At 40.5% G+C, this 25,348-nt stretch overlaps 3 protein-coding genes across 3 annotated transcripts; 2 read left to right on the forward strand and 1 right to left on the reverse strand.

Moving 5' to 3' along the window:
• The first annotated feature begins 1,116 nt into the window (after positions 1–1,116).
• Positions 1,117–2,070, forward strand: LOC125799296 (GTPase IMAP family member 7-like). The gene has a single exon (XM_049475680.1). The coding sequence runs from the start codon at positions 1,117–1,119 to the stop codon at positions 2,068–2,070; it is 954 nt and encodes a 317-aa protein (XP_049331637.1).
• Positions 2,071–4,510: 2,440 nt separating this feature from the next.
• LOC125799297 (GTPase IMAP family member 2-like) lies at positions 4,511–6,538 on the reverse strand. The gene is made up of 2 exons (XM_049475681.1): positions 5,877–6,538; positions 4,511–4,541 (listed from the first exon to the last, which is right to left on the reverse strand). The coding sequence occupies exons 1-2, from the start codon at positions 6,536–6,538 to the stop codon at positions 4,511–4,513; spliced, it is 693 nt and encodes a 230-aa protein (XP_049331638.1).
• A 345-nt stretch (positions 6,539–6,883) lies between these two features.
• LOC111195033 (zinc finger MYM-type protein 1-like) lies at positions 6,884–11,143 on the forward strand. The gene has a single exon (XM_022681061.2). It carries the CDS (start codon positions 8,806–8,808, stop codon positions 10,921–10,923), a length of 2,118 nt encoding a protein of 705 aa, XP_022536782.1. The 5' UTR covers positions 6,884–8,805; the 3' UTR covers positions 10,924–11,143.
• Positions 11,144–25,348: the final 14,205 nt, after the last annotated feature.

The raw sequence follows: 25,348 nt of genomic DNA on the forward strand, positions 1-25,348 counted from the left end.
GCCTGGGTCAGACGGCTGCAGGCAGATTTCACTCGCGGGACTATAACGCCGGAAGTCATCGTCACGTGATGAAGGCGCAGACGCAAGTCGGACAAAAAAACTAACCAGCATGCACCATACCGAGCCAGGCGGCGATCGGACTGCGCAGCGCCGGGTTAAGTCGAACAAGCCTATATACTGCACAAGATTTGAGGCCTACTTAAGCCTCAGGCACACCTCACTCCTTGATGTGTATTGATGGATTATCCACGTACAACGCATTTCTCTTTGTCTGTGTTTACTCTTTCATTGTCGACTCTGTTTTGTATTTACCGACCTTGCCCTGCCTGTGCATGACCACTGGACTGTTAAACGTGGTCACAGAAATAACTTGAATCTGACAAAATAATAATAAATAAAAATTCTTAAAAAAAATGAACAAATGAAAGTCAGACATTGCTTTTCAAACTTGCTTCAACAGAACTATATAAAAAAGTAAACTCATTAAACAGGCCTGCACAGAAATGATGATACCCATAACCTAATATTTTGTTGCACAACCTTCTAAGGCAATCACTGCAATTTAATGATTGCTGTAACTGTCAGTGAGATTTCTGTACCTCTCAGCAGGGAGTGTTCTTTTCTTTGTATGCTTTAATTTTCCATCTGTAAACATAGAGCTGATGTGCCTTGGCAAAAGTAATTTTTTTATAACCTTTACTTTTAACATGCATGTCTATAGTCTCATGAGAAAACTCTTTCCTTCTCTTCCTTTGGTCCATGTTGAGTGTGGTACACACAACGTCACCAAATAGCACAGTGACTACCTGTAGCCTCATATATAGTCCCTGGTCACATTATTTAATAAGTATACTTTTTTAAATAATTATGTTGAACCACAAATCATTGTTTGATGTTTATTTGTTCATTTTCATATAATTTTTATTTATTATTACTTTTGTCAGATTCATGTTATTTCTGTGATTTTATTTCATTAACCAATGATTTATATGATTCATATGTCTAGGATGAAACATGTGCTAGCAGTCACTCAGAAAGGAACAGTTTGAAGCTAGCCCTGGAGAAACTGTTTAATCAGTATCAATAAAACATTTATCCTAAATATTATTAACTGTAATGCATTGTTTGACTCTTGTTTCTCCAGTGGCCTTGAGGATAGTGCTGGTGGGGAAGACTGGAGCTGGGAAAAGTTCCTCAGCAAACACCATCCTGGGTGAACGAGTCTTCAAAGCTGCAAAAAGTGCATCATCCATCACCAAGGAGTGCTGGAAAGAGATTAGAAAGGTGGCTGGGAGGGAGATTACACTGGTGGATACTCCAGGTCTGTTTGACACAGATCTCTCAGAAGAAGACATGAAACAGAGAATTAGTAAATGCATTAACATGACGGTTCCAGGACCCCACGCTATAATCCTCACCATACAGCTCGGACCCTTCACCAGAGAGGAGCATCTGTCCGTCGAGAAGATCAGAGCCATTTTCGGAGAGGAAGCAGACAGATACACCATCATCCTCTTTACTCACGGAGATGAACTGACTGGCACACTTGAGGAATACCTCAGTGAAGCAAACAAGGAACTGAAAGATCTCATACGTCGATGTGGGGAGCGTTATCACGTTTTTAATAATAAAGATATGCAGGACCGTATGCAAGTTCTGGAATTCCTGGATAAAGTTGACTGCATGGTTTCTACTAATGAAGGTCAATTTTACACAAGTAAGATGTACCAAGATGTGGAGCATACCCTAAGAATCCAGGAGGAAGAGCTGAGGAAGCAATATGAGCAGAAGCTGAAGGAGATAGAGAGAGAGCTGGAGTCTAAATTCCAGGAGGAAAAGAGAAAACTGCAGGATGACATTGATGCTCTGAGAGAATCTAATACTGAAAAAGAACAGAAAATCAGAGAGTTAGAGCGTCTGGATGAAATCAAAGAGACCAGTCTGATTGAATATGTGCGCTATTATGAGCTTAAACTTCAGAATGTCAGACAGGAGGCAGAACAAATGCAAATCACCAATGAGGTGATTCTTATGCATGTTTTTAGCAGGTTAAAATGTACAGTTGAGTAGCCCTTTACATGTTCATTCTGATATATCTAGAATATTAAACATTAATCGATTTTCATATATAAAGAAGACAGGTAAATTTAAAGATAGCCTTATTTGTGTATGTTAGCTGTTGTAACACGTCTTCATTATTGTGTCTTTCTTATTGCTAAAACATTCTTGCTAAAATAACAGTACTATTTGTAAATTATAGAACAAAACAAAGTTGTGGTAATATTAGAATATGAATCAGAAATCCAACTTTGCTAATTGTTCTGCATTACGAGAATGCACTTTTATATTGGCTGCAGTTTGTATATTTTAAATACTTTTGTTTTTAGTCATCTGGGTTGCCAAGAACACAAAACAAATTATGTACATTATAAATGTTACAATTTAATAAGTGCCAGAATTCAAGTATACATCTGAATTATTATCAAATATTCACGGTAAATTGTAGTGTTTAGGTGACATGGTGCATTTTTTCCATATTTTCAGTTGTTGTTTTTTTTTTTTTTTTGCTTTCTTTTGCAATTCTAATACCCATGTAACTTTTGGCAGTATTTTCTTCTTCAACATATTATGTGCTCTTATCAATACTGACTTTGAATTGAACCTCGGGATCTGGTAAGGTGCTATGTAAATAAAACTGTTAAAACCATTTGGAAGACACACCACTTCTCTCTGTCTGGTAGATTTGTATTACAACTAATGAAGTTGGGACAAATTTTCAGTCATTTTGAATTTGATGCAGGTGAGTGTTATGATTGGGTATAAAGGGAGCATCCCTGAAAGGCTCAGTTGTTCACAAGAAAGGATGGGGTGAGGTTCACCATTTTTTGAACAACTGCGTGAGCAAATAGTCAAACAGTTTAAGAACAATGTTTTTTAATGTTGAAATGCAAGGAATTTAGGGATTTTATCATCTACATCCTATACTATTATCAACAGATTCAGAGAATCAGGAGAAATCTCTGCAAGTAAGTGGCAAGGCAGAAAACAGTTATTGAACGTGTGTGACCTTCAATCTCTAAGGCAGCACTGCATTAAGATCCCATTTAACAGATATTACCATGTGAGCTCAGGAACACTTAAAAAAAAACATTGTCAGTGAACACAGTTCATCACTATCTAAAAGTGCTAGTTAAAACTTTGCCATGCAAAGTGAAAGCCAGATATCAACAACACCCAGAAACACCGCAAGCTTCTCTGAGCCTGAGCTTACCTGACATGGACTGACTCAAAGTGGAAAAGTGTCCTGTGGTCACATTTCTAATTGTTTTTCACGGACATCGTGACCTCCAGACCAAAGAGGAAAAGGACTGTCCGGTTTGTTTTCAGCGCAGTTAAAAAAAAAAGCATCTCTGATGGTATGGTGGTGTGTTACTGGGTATGGTGTGGGTAAATTGCACATCTGGAAGCACCATTAATGCTGAAAGGTACAAACAAGTTTTGGAGCAACATCTGCTGCCATCCAAGCAACGTCTTTTTCCGGGACGTCCTGCTTATTTCAGCAAGACAATGCCAAGCCACATTCTGCACGTGTTAAAACAGCATAGCTTTGTAGTAAAAGAGTGAGGGTAGTAGTCCCATTGAAACGCACTATATGAAGCACAGAATACAAAAACAAAGAAAAGAATTCCACCTGCAAAGCTTCAACAATTAGTTTCCTCAGTTCCCAATTGCTTCTTGAATGTTAAAAGGAAAGATGATGTAACACAGTGGTAAACTGTCGCAACTTCTTTAGAACATGTTGCAGGCATTAAATTCATATATATATATTTGTTGCATTAAACAAAGCCTATTTGTTGGGACATTAAATAACTTGTCTTTGTAGTGTATTCAATTAAATATAGGTTAAAAAAAGGATTTGCACATCATCGTATTCCCAACTTCATTGGAATTGGGGTTGTATATAATAAAACACTGAACACCAATTCATTTTTCATACCAATAACAAAAAAACAATGTATGATTTTTTTTTTAATCACAAATAGTCTTAGAACACATATAAAGGTCAAGTTTTTTATTTTCTTCCACACTTACAATTAAACAGCATTTAAATGTTGGCATAAAACAAAGTTACTATCTATGCAGCTATCTTCAAAACAGTATGTAAACTAATTAATTATAGTCGTCTCAGTTACGCAGTTTTACACCATCCCTACGCCTTTAAAAAGAAATGGGGAAAAAAACAATACATGAAGCAATATCAGTGTATTGTTTTGGTTTTGTACAATTATAAAGTGAAAAAAGGAAAGTACAAAGTATGGGAACCATTTCAAAAAATGTGAGCAGTAAAGCTCAGGTGATGCAAATTTAAATTTACATATATATATATATATATATATATATATATATATATATATATATATATATATATATATATATATATATATACAGCATTTCGCAAAAAATAACACCTAAACTGCTTAAAAGAGCATTGCATGCAAGACATTGTTTTTCAAGACAGTTCTCCCAGGACTGGAATACTTCTGCAAGAAAAAAAGTGAATGAACAGAGTGTCAAAATATGACAATTAAAAAAAAATTCAAAAGAGATCTTTAACCTAACCTAAGTAATAACAGTAATTTTGGTCAGGAATGGACAAAACTTTTGCATGGTATATGAGCATAAAGATTGGACTCTTTGAGCAATGGAAGAAGGTCATGTAGTCTAATGAGTTTAGATTTACCCTGTTCCAGAGTGATGGAGCATCAGGATAAGAAAAGAGCACCTGAAGTGGTGATCACTCATCATGTTTAGAGTCTACTGTACAAGCCTGTGGGGGCAGGGCTTTTATCTGGTTTTGCTGCACTCGGTAAGGTCAATGTCCACAACATTATGTGCCCAAAGAATGAAGCCAGACACACACCTTTCAAAAGGATCGACATATGTCTTGTCAGTCCATAAAATTTTTCCCAAAGTCCTGGGGCTCATCAAAATGAAATAATTTCAGTCAGCCGGCCATTTCTGTGAAGGTTCACCAGCTTTTTCTAATTGTGAAAAATAGCTCTCACTGTGGTTTACTGGAGTCCCAAAGCCTTAAAAATGATATATGTCAATTAAATGTTCTCATATGTTATTGAATTTCTTCAGATTGGGGTGTAATGTGTTAATTTTTCATTAATCTTTTAGCCTTCCTCATGTTCTCAAGCAGGTTCTATTTAAGTATTTTCTTTTTTCACATAGGGCCTAATTGTTTTGGACAGTGAACTCGGTGAGTTGCAATGAAAGCCCCCAAACCTCCAGCCAGTCCTGTTAAAACTGTAATTGTGATATCCACAATATAAAACACCACACAAACATAGCCTATAACAACCCCAAGAAAAACACCACAGAGAACACCACCAGATTTCTTTAGGCACAGTTTTAGGCTCGTGGAACACTGCTCAGGTGATGAACATGTTCCTAAAGGGCTCTTTATTGTCAGGACCCAGATCTTCCCAGAAAAAATCCCAACTACTGCTGCTATGCCCACCCAAGCACATCCAATGAAAACAGTAAATGTGTCTGAGGAGACACAAATACTCATAAAACCCCAAGCTAGAGGGAAACACATAAAAATCACACAAACATATGTCATCTGAAATCTAGACCAACATTTGACCTTATTTTCTGGGTGTTGTAATTCCCTGAGTGTGCTATAATTATTAAAATTTGTTCCTCTCTCTCTCAGTATTTCCAAATTCAATTCCTCATCCATCTCTCCTCTTGTCCTTATCTTGTCCAGTTCCTCCTGCATTTCTCTGCGCACACGTTCCTCTGTCTCTCTCCTCACTCTCTCTAAATTCATCTGGTGTTCTCTCTCTTCTCTCTCTTTCTCTTGCCGTTGCTCTTCTACAATTCTTTCTCTCTGCTGTTCTGCTTTCCTCTCAGCCTCTTGCAGCGTCTCCAGTGTGTAGCATCTGCTCTCATTCTCAGACACCATGTGATCTATCTTCTGCAGAAGCTCAGTCACCTGCTGTCTGTTATCTGGATCTTTATTATTGAGTAGATGAAATCTTTCTCCACAGAGATTTACCAGATTCTCTAACATCTGGTTCTGTGAGATCAGTGTTTGTATCTGTGAGTTATTCAGCTGATCTCCGTGTGTGAAGAGGATTACAGTGTGGTTAAACGCTTCCTCTCCATAACTCTGCTCAAACAGCAGCACCATATCTGCTTCTTGCTTGGTAAAGGTGGTGGGTTTCAGTATGAAGAGGAAGGCATGGACTCCTGGAGAGGACAGCATCACACTTTTCTCTATCTCTGATCTCAGATCTTCTTCATAAGTGTTAAAGAAAAAATCTGGAGTGTCTACAACTCTCACTGTTCTCCCCCCGACAGTAGAACTCTGTTTCTGACAGCATCTGGTAACTGATGAAGAACCGAGTTCTGTGTGAAACTGGTTTGATCCTAAGATGGTGTTCCCAGCTGAGCTTTTTCCTACTCCAGTTTTTCCAAACAATACGATCCGGAGTTCATTTCCGTTTTCAGCCTGGAGAGCCATAGCAGACCTGTTTGAACACATCACTTAAGATTAGTAAAGAAACTTGGATTATTTATAAAGCATGAAATAAGAATGTGTTTACACAATAAGCTGAAAACACAGAATATGGAAAATATTTTCTCAGCAAAACTGGTAAAACATGTATGTATAAGACAATATTGGAATATAATCAGACAATCTTTTTACTATAATCGATTCATTATAATTGATTCTTTTAAGCTTGTGGTAACCTTACATGTCTACATATATATGTAAAATGTAAGAGATTGTAAGATGTAAGAGTCTATCCCTGGCAGCTGACCGGTTTGCGAATCGTAAGGCTTCAGGGTAGGCTCTCCAGGAGCAGGGCCGCCGCTCTGCATACGCAGACAACGCAGCCAGCGTTAGGCCTCAACCATTTTGCAGTTGCAGGGAGCCAAATTGACTGAGAATGAAATGTGTTGAAATTATGACATTATTAAATTTAAAACACAATGTGAATTATTTATGATACGCTCATCTTTTTTGTCTTTAAACATTGCATGGGGCACCTACTCCACTAGTTAAAAGTGGCACGTTATTATTTTTGTGCATAATATAATGCCCCCACCCCTATTGCCTGAAATGGCACGGCTCGGTTTGCTCTGTTGGTTGTTGCCAGATGTGACATTTTCCAGTCAAATAAATAATCAAAAAATGCATGGAGGCGCTAAATATTGCGCATGTTTAACCATTTTTAAAGTGTATGTGGCCATTCTATACAAAAACTCGTCCAGTGCAATATTTGTGTAAGTTAAAAACTTAAAATAAAATAAACAAATAGGATGAAAAATCGTAACTTATCTGGCAACCTTAGTCCTGACTAAAGTAGCAACGCCCGAAGTTGCTAAATGGTAATTCAACTATGAAGCGACGGTTTGAGTCTGGAGCTGAAAAGAAGAAGAAAAAGAAGCAGAAAGATGAGGCCCATGCATCCCTTTCTGGTAAGTAACTTCGATGTTAAAGGTTTAAATAGTTTTGATTACTTCATGTTCAGTGGTGTTGCCTGAGCTTACGTTGGCTTTGCTGATTTGGTAGCTTTAAACGCTTAACTAGAAACTAATCTGGGTATTGCAAGGCACGTGGCACGTTTGCAAATAGTAGTAGTGTAGTTTGAAGATTTTTAGTGACTGATTAATAAACAGAGTAGCCTACCTATTGACTAATGCCGTCAGGTAACAGTTCTCGGTGTAACACCTGTTTAACTTAACCTCTTAACACGCCCCGGCCCGCCGGAGGGCCAGAAAAATATCATAATTAATATCTGGCTGTGTTTATGAATAATTATAGGCTCAATATATCAGTGACAGTCAGCTGACACTCAGGATTACGGAGCTGCAAAGCGTTTTACTGTCGGATGTACGGTTCCTGAATAAGAGTGCGTTAGACGGTTCGGTCTGTGAACACGCTCTTTGATCCGCCTGGGGTTACTACAGGACACCTTTAAGGCTGGCTTGTGTAAATGACGTGTCCACTGCTTAAAATAGACATGCATCATTTCGTACAGTTAGCAGACTGCCAGGAAAAAAGCAGTTCATTTAGTGGGGATACTGTAGAGTTTCCCATTCCCAATTAGGGCAAGGAAAGGTTGACACCTGCTGGTAAACATTAGAATTGGTGGTGGTTGTGAGTGGTTTCAGAATGCCACCACCACTGTTTTGCTTGACATAGATGACTGTTTTAATATGCGTACATTATTAGATAATAATGTAATTGTTTCTTGTAATTTTTCATGCAGTCATATCATTATGGAATACACTGGATACTAGATAAAATAAATATAATAAAATATAAAATATAATATAAAAATAATATATATATAAAATATAAAATATAAATATAGTAAATAGATAAAATGATATTGCGTCTTACAGTTCAACAGAAAACCTACACTGATGTGTATTTTATGCACTTGTTTAGTATGATAAAATTATAATTTTCCAATTCAAAATATTTTCACAGGATCAATTCTTAAATATGTGCAAGGAGTACCTGCAATTCAGGATGAGCAAGCGCAAGAAGCAGAAGATTCTAGTTCAGGTACACACACATACACGACCTCAGAATGTAGTAGGCCTACTACATCCACATGTGAACGCCTTCCGCCTTTAAATGATGATGGTGAAGTAAATGTGCCATCTCCAAATGATGATGGTGAAGTAAATGTGCCATCTTCAAAAGACCCTGCCCTTTGGCCTGTACACATCTCTGACAGTGACAGGGTTGAGCTTGTGAGGGGAGGACCATTAATGGTTCCTGACACATTCCAATTCCCAAGAGGCCCAGATGGAAGGGCATTTCATGCAGGCTTGCAATATAAATCACTACCAAATAAAGAAAAAATCAAGCGAAGCTGGATGGTCTACTCTGCACAGAGCAATGCAGTGTTCTGTTTCCCATGCAAGCTTTTTGGAACAAAGAGCACTAGGTTAACAAAAACAGGCTATAGCGACTGGTCGAACATTAACATCTGCTTGCGGAGCCATGAAGGCAGCCCAGACCATACAAAGTGTATGCTGCAATGGAGGGAACTAGATAGGAGACTGAGGAAGAATCTTGCTATAGACCAGCAGGAGCTGTCCTTAATGGAGGCAGAGAGGAAAAGATGGCACGATGTTCTTAAAAGGCTTTTTTCAATTACTTTGTCTCTAGCCACCAGAAATTTGCCATTTAGGGGCTCTTCGCAAAGTCTGTACGTACAAGACAATGGCAATTTTTTGAAGGAGGTGGAGCTGCTGGCTCAGTTTGATTCAGTTACAGAGGGACATGTGGCCAGAATTAAAGATGATGCATCCAGAACGCACTATCTGGGCCAACAAACGCAAAATGAAATCATTGAGATTATCTGCTCCCAGACCATTCAAACCATTGTGGCAAAAATCAAACAGGCAAAATATTATGCCATCATCCTTGATTGCACCCCAGACATCAGTCATAAGGAACAAATGTCTCTTGTTGTGCGCATTGTGGAATTGGTGCCTGAGCCACACATCAGAGAGTACTTCCTTGGATACATGAACGTGGTTGAAACGACAGGCCTGAATCTGTCAAATGTTGTTCTGGAAAAGTTGAGGGCACTTGGTATTCCCTTTGAAGATTGCAGAGGACAGGCCTACGATAACGGTGCCAACATGAAAGGAAAGAGGCAAGGAGTGCAGGCCAGACTACTACAGCTAAATCCAAGGGCAGCCTTTGTCCCTTGTGCCGCACATACAATGAATCTGGTCATATCAGATGCAGCTAAGTCATCTACAGATGCAATTAGCTATTTTGGATACCTTCAGAGGCTGTTTTGTTTTTTCTCAGCAGCCACACAGCGGTGGGACATCTTACTCAAACATGTCAAGTTGACCCTGAAATCATGGTCTGATGTAAGATGGGAGAGCAGACTTCAAAGTGTTGTTGCTGTCCGAAGTCAAGTGAAAGAAGTGAGAGAAGCTCTCTTAGAAGCAAGACAAGCAGTTACCGAACCCGTTGCAAGGTCAGAGGCTCAAGGCTTGGCAGAAGAGGTTGGCTCATTCAGATTTCTGATCTGCACTGTTGTTTGGGCTGAAGTTCTTTCCGTCACCAGTCAGGTGAACAAGGTGCTGCAGTCATCCTCAATGCAGCTTGACATTGCTGCCAGGCTAATCAAGACTGCAAAGGAATCTCTTACAAAGTACAGGCAGTCTGGGTTTTCTGAGGCCATAGAATCTGCAAAGGAGCTGTGTGAGGCTCTTAACATCGAACCTGAGCTCAAACAGAAGAGGTTGAGAAGCACTAAAAGGCAGTTTGGTTATGAAGCACCTGATGAGCCCTTCAGTGATGCACAAAAGAGACTAGAGGTGGAATTTTTCAACCATGTTGTTGACTCTGCTCTGACATCGCTGCAGGAGCGGTTCGAGACCATGAGCCAAGTGAGGGACACATTTGGAGTGCTGCTTGATTTTCAGAAAGTACATGGTATTTCAAAGCAGGACCTGCACAATCACTGTATGGATGTGGAGAAAAAACTCACAGATAAAGGTGAAGCTGATATTGATGGACAGGAGATGATGCAGGAGATAATCAATCTCCCTCAGCTGTCACCACAGACAACTGCCTTTGAGTTGCTCACCTATCTGCATGATAATAGCCTGCAAGAAGTGTACCCAAATCTGTGGATTGCTCTCAGAATCGCCTTGACTCTTCCGGTCACAGTTGCCTCTGCCGAGCGTAGTTTCTCAAAACTGAAACTCATCAAAACATATCTGAGGTCAACAATGGGACAGGAGCGTTTAAGTGGCCTTGCCGTCATCAGCATCAATGCTGAAGTAGCACATAGTCTGTCTTTGGATGACCTGATCAGTGATTTTGCTGCCAGGAAAGCTCGCCGTGCACTTTTGTAAAGCCTTCTTCTTTGTTCATGCTTGTTTGGAACTTGTTGTTCATTGTATTTATTTTATTATCATGAAGCTGTCTTTATTTATTTGCATAATTATTTGTTCATAGCTCATTTTGTTTGGAATCGACAGCATTTTTATTTAAGTAATTTCTAATGCTGGTGTTAAGAAAGTTATTTATTATTTATACGTTATAAATAGTACTCTTGTGCTGTTCTTCACTGTTATTGGCCTTACTTATAACGTTGTAAATATTCACAGTTACATGTGTAATTTTAATAAATAGTAAAATTTTGAGTAAACCTTTTGTGTTTGTGTGTGGGTTTTTTTTTTTTTTTTTTTTTTTTTTGGGGGGGGGGGGGGGGGGGCCTCCCTGACCAGTTATGCTTAGGGCCTCCAAAACCTTAGCAGCGGCCCTGTCCAGGAGCCTCCTGTCAATAAACTTTTTTTTGTTGTTTTGAGAGAATCTACGACTCATGGTGAACCTTCATAAACCACAGTATATGGATAATTATTTTGGTTTGTATGCAACAAACATCAGGATTAAACCAAGCCTTGAGATGACCAAAATAAACTGTGTGACATATCCTTAAGAAAAAATAGAAAAAATAATGCACTGGAGAGCTCATTAACTGTAAAGTGATTGGAAGGCCACGATAAGCATAGACTGGCCCTTTGATATTTACCGTAGCAGAAAAAATCCTTAGTTGTCCGTCTGAGGATTCAAAACAGCCTTCGGAACGCAGGGGTGTATTTGTCAAAGACTACTATCTGTAGAAGACATTAAAAAAACAGAGATTATACTATGAGAGAATTAAAACTTGATGTTGCCCTACAGGGGTTGGACAATAAAATTGAAACACCTGTCATTTTAGTGTGGGAGGTTTCATGGCTAAATTCAACCAGCCTGGTTGCCAGTCTTCATTAATTGCACATTGCACCAGTAAGAGCAGAGTGTGAAGGTTCAATTAGCATGGTAAGAGCACAGTTCTGCTCAAAATATTGCAATGCACACAACATTATGGGTGACATACCAGAATTCAAAAGAGGACGAATTGTTGGTGCACGTCTTGCTGGAGCATCTGTGACCAAGAAGACAGCAAGTCTTTGTGATGCATCAAGAGCTATGGTATCCAGGGTAATGTCAGCATACCACCAAGAAGGACCAACCATATCCAACAGGATTAACTGTGGATGCTGTAAGAGGAAGCTGTCTGAAAGGGATGTTCGGGTGCTAACCCGGATTGCATCCAAAAAACATTAAACCACAGCTGAACAAATCACGGTGGAATTCAATATGCACCTCAACTCTCCTGTTTCCAGCAGAACTGTCCGTCACCACAATAAATTATTGTGGTCTAAAACCAGGCGTTTCAGTTTCATTGTCCATCCCCTGTAAGGAAATATTTATTTTCAAGCCAATATAAAGAATAAATGAATATACTTTAAATGAATGTAATTTAGTATTTTTGTTGCCATTGTTATTATTATTATTATTATTATTATTATTATTATTATTGTTATTATACTCACTCCCTCTCTCACACACATTCTCTTTCGCTCTGACACACACTCTTACTCTCTCTCTGACTCACACACTCTCACTCAGACACACATTTACTCTCTGACTCACACTCTTTCTCAGACACATTCTCACTCACATGCACTTACTCACTCACATTCACTCACAGTCTCACACACATTATTTTACTCTCTCTGACACACACTCACTCACACTCTCTCTCTCAGACACACACTCTCACTTACTCTCACTCACACGCTCTCTCAGAAACACACTCTCACTTACTCTCTCACTCACACTCTCTCTCTCCGACACACACACACTCTCACTCACTCTCTCACTCACACTCTCTCTCTCTCAGACACACACTCTAAATTACTCTCTCACTCACTCTCTCTCAGAAACACACTCTCACTTACTCTCTCACTCACACTCTCTCTCAGACACACTTTCACTCATTCTCTTACACACACATTCTCTCTCAGACACACACTCACTCACACTCTCTCACTCAGACACACACTTTCACCCACTCTCTCTCAGACACACTCTCACTCTCTCTCAGACACTCTCACTCACTCATTCACTCACACACACACTCTCACTCTCTCAGACACACACTTTCACTTACTCTTCTACTCACACTCTCTCTTTCAGACACACACTCTCACTCCCTCACTCACACTCTCTCTCAGACACACAATCTCACTCACACTCACTCAGACACACACTTTCACCCACTCCCTCTCTCAGACACACTCTCACTTATTCACTCACACACACACTCTCACTCTCTCAGACACACACTTTCACTTACTCTCTTACTCACACTCTCACTCACACTCTCTCTCAGACACACACTCTCTCACTCACTCTCCCTTTCAGACACACACTCTCACTCACACTCTCTCTCAGATACACACTCTCCTTCACTCATTCACTCACTCACACACACACACACACACACACACACTATCAGGGCAGCGAAGACGGTGCGATGCGGTGCGCGGCCAGCAGTTTAAGTGCATCGCTGGAACACGGTAACTGTACGCTGTAAGCCGTGTGAAGGTTTGACAGCTGAACACCTCTCTGCGCGACGCTTTGATAACACTGTATATGGGATTAGATATGAATGCTTATGAGTTATGTATAATATGGTTAATAAGCTGCCCATTAGATGCAGTTAAGCAGCGTTTTCTGCGTTGTAGCTCATAACTAATCACAAAGTTGATTCCACGTCTTGTTTTCAAAGTTAAACAACGTTTAGGATTTAAACCTTAAACAACCTTGCATTCTAGTTGACAAAAACGTTGATTCAACATCCTTTTTGCTCTGTGGAGACTTAACCAAACTACGTTAGACACAAAAGGAAAAAAAGTTGAAAGGAAAATAATGCTTCCATTGTGAAGAAACCTACCTTGACATGAACACGATTTTGTCTCTGTCCTGTCGTTACAGTTTCCAGGCGTTAGTAAGAGCTGTTGTCTATCTTAGCAGAACACAACACAGCTTTACAATCTGTAATTTTTGCAACATAATGTCGGTAACTTTTTACTTTCGATTTCAACATGAAGCTCGTCAGCAACCCCACCCCGTGCACACAGCAATAAAGCTGTGTAAGCGGTAATAGCTAAATCATATACACTTTGATGCGCAACATGCGTCAAAAGTAACCCGGTTGAGTTAAAAAAAATTATCACTAGACATCAAATGCACAACATGGGTCAAAAATGACCCGCATTATTTACTCTGTAACTTTATGGACGGCTGAGAATTTCTATCATATCTCTTTGCAATTACACTAAATACATCGATCGTTCAGTATTTAAGGTATTCCTCAACTGACTTGTTTTTGATCATCATACAGTGCTGGCCAAAAGTATTGGCACCCCTGCAATTCTGTCAGATAATACTCAATTTCTTCCACAAAATGATTGCAATCACAAATGCTTTGGTATTAATATCTTAATTTATTGAGATAAAATTGCAATGAAAAAACACAAAAGAGAATGAAAAAAAAGTCAAATCAATTATCATTTTACACAAAACTCCAAAAATGGGCTGGACAAAAGGGCCCTACATTATGCTGCAAAATTTGTCTTTAGACTTCATAATGCCATGCACACGGTCAAGCAGTCCAGTGCCAGAGGCAGCAAAGCAACCCCAAAACATCAGGGAACCTCCGCCATGTTTGACTGTAGGGACCGTGTTCTTTTCTTTGAAGGCCTTGTTTTTTTTCCCCTGTAAATTCTATGTTGATCCCTTTTCCCAAAAAGCTCTACGTTTGTCTCATCTGACCAGACAACATTCTTCCAAAACGTTTTTGGCTTTCTCAGGTAAGTTTTGGCAAACTCCAGCCTGGGTTTTTTAAGTCTCTGGGTCAGAAGTGGGATTTTCCTGGGTATCCTACCATAGAGTCCCTTTTCAATCAGACGCCGACGGATAGTACGGGTTGACACTGTTGTACCCTCGGACTGCAGAGCAGCTTGAACTTGTTTGGATGTTATCCATCCGCACAATCTTTCGTTGAAATCTCTTGTTAATTTTTCTTTTCCGTCCACATCTAGGGAGGTTAGCCACAGTGCCATGAGCTTTAAACTTCTTGATGACACTGAGCACAGTAAACACAGGAACATTCAGGTCTTTGGAGATGTACTTGTAGCCTTGAGATTGCCCAAGCTTCCTCACAATTTTGTCCTCAGAAAGTTCTTTGGTCTTCTTTCTTTTCTCCATGCTCAATGTGGTACACACAAGGACACAGGACAGAGGTTGAGTCAACTTTAATCCATTTTAACTGGCTGCAAGTGTGATTTAGTTATTGCCACCACCTGTTATGTGCCACAGGTAAGTAACAGGTGCTGTTATTCACACAAATTAGAGAAGCATCACATGATTTTTCAAAGGGTGCCAATACTTTTGTCCACCCCTTTTTTATGTTTGGTGTGGAATTATATCCAATTTGGCTTTGTGACTATTCTTTTTGTGGTTTTCCATTGAAGACAAATTAAATGAACATTTTAATATCAAAGCATTTGTAATTGCAATCATTTTCTGCACTGTAAAAAGTGTAGCCCTGCTCAAATTAAAAAAATTGATGTCCATTTGTTGCATCTAAACTATTTGACTTCACTCAATCTAAATAAAGTCAATTGTTACAACCTGATTATTTTATTTTGACATAAACCATATTACTTCACTCGACCCAATATTAATTATTCACCTTGATCCAAGTTAAATTCTTTACATTTCAGTTTCGGAACCAAACTAATACATTTAAATTGAACCGAACTTAAAAAAAAAAACATGGCAGCATATTCAGAAGTTGCAGAAGCTACTGTGGCGTGGAAGAGAACGGATTACCAGCGAGATTCGTTTCAGTGCTCTCTTGCTCTTTTTATTTTGCTCTGATGAGGACATTAAGAGCTGGATCTACATGGGATTCCACTTTTGAAAGTGAAACTAACTACAGCTCCAACGCAGCTAACCCCACTCCCACACACAGAAAACACACAAAGGGTGAGGCACTTACACAAAACAACCACATAACTGATAACTACATGAATAATACTAGAACAGTGATAATAAAACATGACATGAAACTCTGGGATAAACAGTAACATAAACACGCAGAAAAACACCCACTTCCCCCAACAGGGTGAGCTCCCATAATTCCTTCCGCCCCCCCTCCAGTCCCGACGCCACAATACCAAGCATGCGTTGCTATCTCGCGAGCGCGTTCAGGCACTTTCTCCCTCTCTCATTCTCTCTCTCGCGAGCGCATTCAGGCACTTTCTCCCTCTCTCCCTCAGTGCTCTGAAGCACTTCTCTACAACTTCTCCCGTGCTCCACAGTGCGCATGCGCCATTCATGTTTGATTCAAATTAAAAATATTACATCCTTATCTCTTTTCTTCGAGTATGATTTCAGTGGAACCAAAACATTTGGTTTATTTCCTTCAGAATTGTAATTAATTTAGTCTGAATCAAAATTGACACATCAAAATTCAAAAAGGTTGAGTTTCACAATAAAGTCAATAATTGTACTATGTGTTCAATCATATTTATTAGCTTGAATGAACAGCTCCATGCTTCACTTTTTACAGTGTGGGAGAAATGGAGCATTATCTGACAGAACTGCAGGGGTGACAATACTTTTGGCCAGCACTGTACATCCTTATTTTATTTTTTTATTTCTTACTTTCACAGCTCAGCACAGCTCCAGCCTCACAACTCAGTATTGTTTTCAATTATTCTAACATTTCTCTATAAAATATGTGACATAACTGCACAAAATATTTCATTAGGTTTAGGTTACCTTGAGAGTAACTACATTACTTGTCAGAAAGCTATTAGCTAGCTATTAGCTGTTGACATTTTTTAGTTAGCTAAACTTACAGGAGTTAGCTAACTGATGTAGTTAGCTTTGCTATACTTAGCTAAGTACACTGGTAGGCTATTTAGCTACAGAGTAATTTTGCAGTAATGATATTCTTGATGACAATAACTGAAACATATTTTATTAATTTAAAGAATAACTTTCTTAAACAAAATAAATGGTAAAGTTGTATATAGTATAACAGCTTTAAACATTCAAACAAAACAAACATCTGTTAACCTTTATAGATTCAGTTTTGTGTACAACAGTTTGTGTATATATATAAAAAAAAAATAATAATAATAATAATAATAATAATAATTGAACACAAAATCTACCACAAACAAACAATTATACAAATACAAAATAAAATGCTTTAAGGGAAAAAAATAACCCTTTATCAAAATATTATTTTTTAGTGTTAAAAAATAAGCTATCTACTTTGCTAAATAGCCACCAATGTATTTTGCTAGTTATAACTAAAAGTTATTTTAGTTAATGTTAGCTAAGAGATTACTTGTAACTTTCTAATGTTATATTAAAAACTCCCTCCTTCTCCGGGTTCTGCATTTGAGTCCACAGCTTCACCACCCTGAAAACCAGACAGCATTAATGTTGATCACTGTTAAAACAACACTTTGGAGCTGTGCTGAAGTGTGAAATGGTAAATGTGGATGTTTCTGACCTGTCTATTTAAACCTGATATAGAAATACACAAGCTGCTTCATAAAATAAGAAAGGAAAATAAAAATAAAGATTTATGCTAAAAAAAACACACAGCCATACATGAATTAGCATAAAAAATGGATGCAGGTCATGTTTGACCCATGTGTGTAAATTAAACAAATGTATATAGAGTCTCAATGTAAAAATAAAAATAATGATTAGTAGTGACCGAAACTAAGACATTTAAAGAATACTTCTTTTCATAAAATAAATTGATTTCAAAAGAAAATAAAGAAAATCTCAGCCAGCATGAAATAACATGGGGAATGAATGCAGGTAATTTTTGACCCATGTTGCGCATTATAGTATGCATTTGTTGTGCATCAAAGAGTTAATATGGTTTTTAAAGTCCGCTATTATTATTTTTTATGTTTTATATTGTAATGAATGTGGAGATGGGGCTTTGGATGGGAGCGAGGCTGCACCTGGAAATAATTAAGAGGGAGCGCGAGAGACGCGGAGAGGTTGAATGCTTGGGGTGTGCGCGCGAGAGCGGCTGCAAAAGTTTGGTTCTGGTGCGGGAGGGTGTCGTTCGCTGCTGGTAGAGCAGCCGAAGATGAAGCTAGAGAGTGAGGGGGCTTAGTTGTTCCGGCGCTAGGAGGGGACCCCCCAAGATAGGCTGGGGGTTAGGGACTGCGCCGCGTGTTTGGCTCACCATTCTGAACCCCCATTGATCACCAGAGAAGCTGGCAAAGCGTGAGTCCGACTTGCATAATTCCCGGGGGAGTTGGACCACGCCACAAGCTCAGACTCCGGGCGAGGGTCACGCCGGCGGGCGAGTTAAGTCTTTTATATTGTACTTTATCTTGTTTTGTTAGTGTTTATGTATTTTAAAGGAGTAAATGAGAGTAGGGGGAAGCTACTGAGCGAGTAGGCCCAGGGTTAGTTAAAAGCCCCTTTGTGGTTAAACACTAGTAATTCATGTGTTTTCTAAAATGAGCTTTGTAGTGGTGATTCCTGAATCTAGCGTGCATATGAACTGTATGAGTGTCCAGTCTACGTGGTGTTTTTAGATTGCTGTCACTCTCAATCTTAATTAAATTGTGTGTATGGTTGTTCCAGCCTATAACCGGACCATACCTGGTTATCAAAGGTGGTGGCAGCATTATCCATCTATGTAATGCTGCAGACCGGAGCCCCCCAGTGGGCGTGGCTAAATGGCGGAGCATGTGTCAATCATCTTCGACTGCAGCCAATCAGACACTACACTTTCGTTGTCAATCACTTTTTATTAAGCCAATTATCAGACAGACTTAGCTGTCCATCAATTACTGCAATAAAGAAAAAAAAACACAAAAGTGCCATTCCAAAAAAAACGAGCATTTTAATATTTGATTTAAAAACATCTAAAGTCATTAAATCGTGTATATATATATATATATATATATATATATATATATATATATATATATATATATATATATATATATATATAGCGAGGTAACCCATCTCTCACCCTTCTTCAGAGAGAGGGTGAGAGATGGAAAGAGAGAGAAAGAGAGTTTCTCGCTCTCTTAAACACTGAAGTAACAGTTATGGCATTATATCAAATTTATATATACTGCACAAAATATACAGTGAGGTGAGTCATTTTAATCCGTTTCCTTCTCGCTTCTAGGCGTAATGTATGTGTGAATTAATAGAAACAACTGAAACGTGCCAGTCTACGATGGATTGGCGGCCTGTCTAGGGTGTATCCTGCCTTTTTGCCCGATGCCGGGTGGGATAGGCTCCATCCTACCCCCCCACCCCCCCTTCCCGGATTAACGGAAAAAGCGGTTGACGGTGAGTGAGTGGGTGAAACGTGACAGCCTCCCCTTCTATGTGCTATTTGAGCGTGCCATCAGCCTGCACATCTGTTTACAATAATATCGCGCATATACGTGCACTACATTTAATGCGCGGATGACTGAATCTCCAAAACGTAAAATCCTCTCGTCTTCCAGGAAAATCAGTTATGTTCACAGGTGCTATTATACACAGACGTATTAATGTGTTATTAACCGTAGATGTAACATTGTATAGCAGAGATTGTCTTGCAATTAAGGCTAGAATAATCGTTTAATCCTTGAAGCGTTATTTTATATAACACACAGGGTCTATGGGCAAGTTTTCACTAGGATTTTGTTTTCTGTTGCTTGCTTACCACAAAAACTTTAGAAAAAAAACTGCTATATTGCCACAAACATGCAAGGCATGCAATAATATATATACAGATAATTATAGATTGACCTGACACGCATTGATGATTACCTGCATTCCACAGTGTCCTGAATTACTGCGTCAAAAGAACACAACAAGAACATGAGATTCACGTGACACAACAGGAACAACAGGTGGGGGATGGGGGAGTGTACAGTTATTCAGCCGGTTACATGTTCATTTACGTTACGCTTACACTGTATCTAATTTCTATTTTCACTATATATAATATGATAAACATTAAGTGTACTGTGGTGTTTTAGAGATAACACACACAAGAGTAGTATCCGTTTGTTGAGGCTTTTAATAAACACACCTAACTTAGCACACATACATGTTCATAATGGCCGTCTCCCTATCCTTACAGTCTCGCTAGTGATCTCACGTGCGTCACTACTCTAATCCCGCGATAGGTTACTTTTTATTATAAGAACACTACATCTTCCCTCTTTTCAATAATGAAATCCCTGGGGGTAGAATTAAAGAAAATAAATCATATCTATGTCAATGTAGCTATACTACGTTGAACTTAACTTATATGACATCAGCTCTGCATTCTAAACTAATCACATTTCAACATGTTAACATAAAAGTTCTTTCCTTTGTATCAGAATAAAAAAATAAACATCCGTTTCAAACTAAACCTATTCTAAAGTAATTCTCCCTTCCCTCGTCTTAAACAACAAAACCATTAGTCGTTCTCTGTTTTTTTTTTTTTTTTTGTCTTCTGCCAAAGTCAGACGTCAGGTAGACATCACAAAGTCCTTCTGCCATACAGGTGGAGACCGGACACGAGTCGACTTCACAGGAACATCAGGTGACGGTACCGCTGTCATGGGCTTCGGATCTATAGAAGGTGGGGGACAGGTGGGCGTAGGAATGGTGACTGGAACAGACTCAGCTGGTGTGGTAACTGGATTTGGAACGGAGGGGGCGCTGAGACTGACATCACTGCAAAACTTCTTCACATGAGCGGCATTTCTCATTATGGGTGGGCTGTTGGGTTGTTGAATGATGACTGCATTTCCTTGTTTACTGATGACTCCATATGGCTGTGACTCAAAGTTGGGGTCTAGCTTGTTGGACTTGTGTAGGTTCTTGCAAAGAACAGTGTCTCCTGGTTTTATTTCCTGATCCTTGGCTCCTCTTCGCTGATTAGCAGCGATGTTTCGTTTCAACTTGTGCAAAGCGTCCTTGTCACGAATTGCCTCTGACACAGCTGCATGGGGAACATCACTGTCAGCAGACATACCGGTGAAGCTTGGCAGTTTGTCGCGGAGATCTCTGTTCATCAACATCTTTGCTGGGGACACTCCTGTGACTGCATGAGGAGTGGTCCGGTAGTGGAACAGAAAACTTCTCAGTGCAATTTTCCAATCTTTCCTTTCAATTTTGGCTATCTTCACTGATTTCAGAATTGTTCTGTTAAATCTTTCCACTTCTCCGTTCGACTGAGGCCAGTATGGTACTCCTTTCAGCTGCATGATGCCATGCGCGGTGAGGTAATCATGGAACTCTCTGGATGCAAACGGTTGTCCATTGTCGCTTCTCAGATACTTGGGATAGCCATGAGTTTGAAATATCATTTTGAGAGCATTAATCACATTGGTGGCATTGGTGACCTTCATGTAGGCAACTTCGGGCCACCTGGAGTAGTAATCAACTACGGCCAGCATGTAATTACCTTCACAGATGCTCAGCAGGTCAACTGCCAGGTAAGTCCAGGGCTGGTCTGGCAATGGCGTACGCTCCAACTCTTCTGGTGGAGCGTTCTGGCCTATCACTTGACATGGGTAGCATTGCTTTATTTGCTCTCCCACCATTTTGTCAATTTCAGGCCACCAGACTTTAGTTCGCAGTCGATTCTTTGTTCGTACAATCCCCTGATGTCCTTCATGTCCTAACTGTACCACGTGCTCTTGCAGGGCTTCAGGAATCACGATCCTGTTTCCTCGCATGACCATCTGTCCAGCCGTCCAAAGTTCATCTTTGACCGCCTGGAATGCTGTGCCTTTAAAGTAGGTCCAGTCATTTGTCTGTATGGCCTGGCGTAGTCTGGAGATAGTCGGATCATCCTTTGATGCCTGCTCGATTTCACGGGGGGTTAGAGCATGAGGTGTGGAATCTTTGATGATGCTGTAGATGTACTCATCTGTTTCTCTCTCCTCAGCTTTGTCTCGATGACCAACGGGTTGACGACTCAGGGGGTCGGCCTTGTTGGTTTTGCCAGGGATGTGGACTACTTGGTAGGTGAACTGTTGCAGGTACAGCAACCACCGTTCCACTCTGGCTGATGGAGGGAGTGAGTTAGGAGACAGCACTTTCACAAGGGCCTTGTGATCTGTGAGGATTTTGAATTCACATCCGATGAGATACAGGCTGAATTTTTGACGGGCCCAGAATACTCCGAGAGCTTCTCTTTCAAACTGAGAGTACCGTGTCTCAGTGGGTGTGAGCTTCCTGCTGGCGTAATACACTGGCTTCCAGACTCCGTCTGTCTGTTGTTGCTCTAAGATGGCGCCTACGCCGAAGGGGGAAGCGTCACAGGTGATTCTGGTTGGTCTTCCAACTGAATAGTATGCCATGACGGGCGCGTTGATCAAAGCATTTTTGAGCTGGTCAAACGAACGCTGTTCCTCCTTCTCCCATTTCCACTCAGCATCTTGCTTAGTGAGTTCCCAGAGAGGCGCAGTTATTGTGGCGAACTGTAGGATGAACTTTGCACAGAACTGGGCCAATCCGAGGAAGCTACGCATTTGTGACGCGTCAGTTGGTGGGGGAGCGTGTGCAATGGCTCTGACCTTTTCGTCTGATACTTTAAGGCCTTCTTGTGATAGGACATGACCCATGTACTTGATGGATGTGAGTTTGATCTGGCATTTCTTTTCATTGACTGTCAGTCCTCTTTCAGCTAGCCGTTGCACCACGGTAGCCAGCCTTTCGTCATGTTCAGCTTCTGTGCTGCCAACTACGACTATGTCGTCAGACATGTTATATGCACCTGGGCAGTCCTTGATAACTTGGCTGATTATCTGTTGGAATTTTTCTGATGCCATGTTCACTCCGAATAAGAGCCTTTTGTACCTGTAGAGTCCTCCTGGTGCAGCAAATGTTGTGATTTCTCTGGAGTCGGGGTGGAGCTCTACTTGGTGATACGCCATGTTGAGGTCAATTTTGGAAAAGTACTTCCCTCCAGCCATTTCCTGGATTGTCTCATCGATGGTAGGCACAGGATGACGCTCACGGATGATGGCCACATTGGCTCTCCGCATGTCAATGCAGATTCTCACATCTCCATGTTTGTGGTCATTTTCCGGCCTTTTCTCCACAGTGACTAGCGGATTCACCCAATGAGCTGGTTCTGACACTCGTTCAATGACGTCTAGGTCCACTAGCTCTTGTAATTTTTCAATGACACGCTGCCTTCGGTTAAAGGGAATCCTCCGCACGGGCTGAATGACTGGAGTGACGTCTGGATCAATTTTAAGTCTGAGCTGGTAGCTCTTGAGTTTCCCCAGCCCAGTGAAGACTTGTGGGTACTTTGTGCGCAGACTTGTCCATACGTCGGCTCCAGAGCAGCTCAGGATGTTCGCATTGATGCCAACTCTCAACAGTCCTAGCTCTTTACTGGTTCTGCTGCTCAGAAGTGACGCTTGTGCTTGTGGCACCACGAAGAATGAAGCAGTAGCACGCCGGGTTGTGTTCGGGACTTCAACTTCAAGTGTGCATTTGCCTAGGAGCTTGAGGGCTTGTTTACTGGCATAAGAATACAGTTTTGTGGAGGCAGGTTGCACACTGACTTCGGGCCTGGCCTTCTGTAATCTTTTAAAATCATGCTCAGACAGCGTGTTGTGGTGAGCACCAGAGTCTATCACCATGGGTAAGGTGAAACCGTTCAGGCGCAGATCTAGGGTGTCCTCTGCTTTAGATATTCTGAATAGGTAGAGATCTTCAGAATCACTCCGCGAGTCATTGTTTTCTCCTTCTTCTACCCTACGTTGGCTTTTTTTGTTTCGACCTTTGCTTTGCTTTGGATCATCCCTGCTGCGACCTGAGGCTCTGCTACAACCCTGTGAACTTGGCGTGTCAACTTGGTTTGACTTGTATTTATCTTTGTGGAAGCAGAGATCATCAAAGTGACCCCTTTTCCCACAGTGGCTGCACTTGTGGTTCTTGGATCGGATGCATTCGCGACCTATGTGTCCTTGTGCACCACACTTGTAACACCCTGACTGTGATGGTGCCTTTGGCTTTGGTTTGGACCTTGCTCTACCAGAGACATGGTTTGTATTTGCTGGAGACCTGAGTATTAGCGCCTCCTTGTGGTGGTATGAGCCAATTACTTGGATAAGGCGATCCAGTGTGAGATTATCTTCTCTGTATAATTTGCCTTTTAACTCAGAATTTTTAATGTGCAGCAGTACTTTATCTCTTACATGATTATCAGCTTCAGCATCGAAGTTGCATGTTTTCACTAGTACCTTGAGGCGAGTGATAAAATTATTTATTGTCTCACCAGCATTGGGCTCTGTTTCCCAGAATTTTGTACGGGCTTTAGGTATGTTCTCCCTTAGTGCAAATGTGTTGTCAAAAAGTCGGATGGCTACTTGATATACATCTCGTGCAGGTTGCAGATCAGTAGCGGGTTGATGGGCTTTCTGCTCGTCAGTGAAATTTTTCCATATCTCACGCAGCCCCTCTCCCCCTGTCAACAACAACACTGCTCGCTTTTGCGCAGCATTTACGACTCCTGACGCTACAATGTATATTTCAAGTTCACTCTTCCACATTTCCCATCGTTGATGTAAAGTTTCAGGCTCGCCAACAGTGTCTAATGGTTTCGGGGCCGTGAGCCCACCGAGCGGGACCGCATGAGCCATTTTCACTTTCGTTTTCAAACGAGGCTTCTAACAGGTTCCGTGAGCAGTAATTCTGGCATATGCACGCTCAATTCCGATAATTAAACGTTTTGGCATCACACAGAAAACTTATTTTACTTCCCTGAGATAGTGTTGTCGAATTTCCAGTGAAAATCCGGAATTGTAGCTCCGACGTTCTTAGATTCTCTTTTTTTTTCCGCTCCGGGTCCGTCAACAGCTGAGAGAGCGTTTAATTCAGTCCTGCTATGCCGTCTGGTACATCCTCGTCGCCAGTTGTGGTGTTTTAGAGATAACACACACGAGAGTAGTATCCGTTTGTTGAGGCTTTTAATAAACACACCTAACTTAGCACACATACATGTTCATAATGGCCGTCTCCCTATCCTTACAGTCTCGCTAGTGATCTCACGTGCGTCACTACTCTAATCCCGCGATAGGTTACTTTTTATTATAAGAACACTACATGTACAAGGCAGAATCTTTAGGTCTCAAAAACAACAAATAAATATGATGTAACAGGGGCGTGTTCGGAGACTGTAATTATTTCAGGGCTGCGGGAAACAAATCGAAAGTAAAAAAAGTCCCCAGTCCGACATTTCGTTGCATAAAATCTGCACGTCTCACATTTTAGCCTCACAGAACGGAGGAGAAGCGAAGAGACAACACAGCAGCTAAAGCAGCATTTATTCACTACGAGGTAAGAAGTCATTGTCGAGTGCGTCTCTGT

This window comes from Astyanax mexicanus, chromosome 3 (genome assembly GCF_023375975.1).
Source record: "Astyanax mexicanus isolate ESR-SI-001 chromosome 3, AstMex3_surface, whole genome shotgun sequence".
Classification (NCBI taxonomy): domain Eukaryota; kingdom Metazoa; phylum Chordata; class Actinopteri; order Characiformes; family Acestrorhamphidae; genus Astyanax; species Astyanax mexicanus.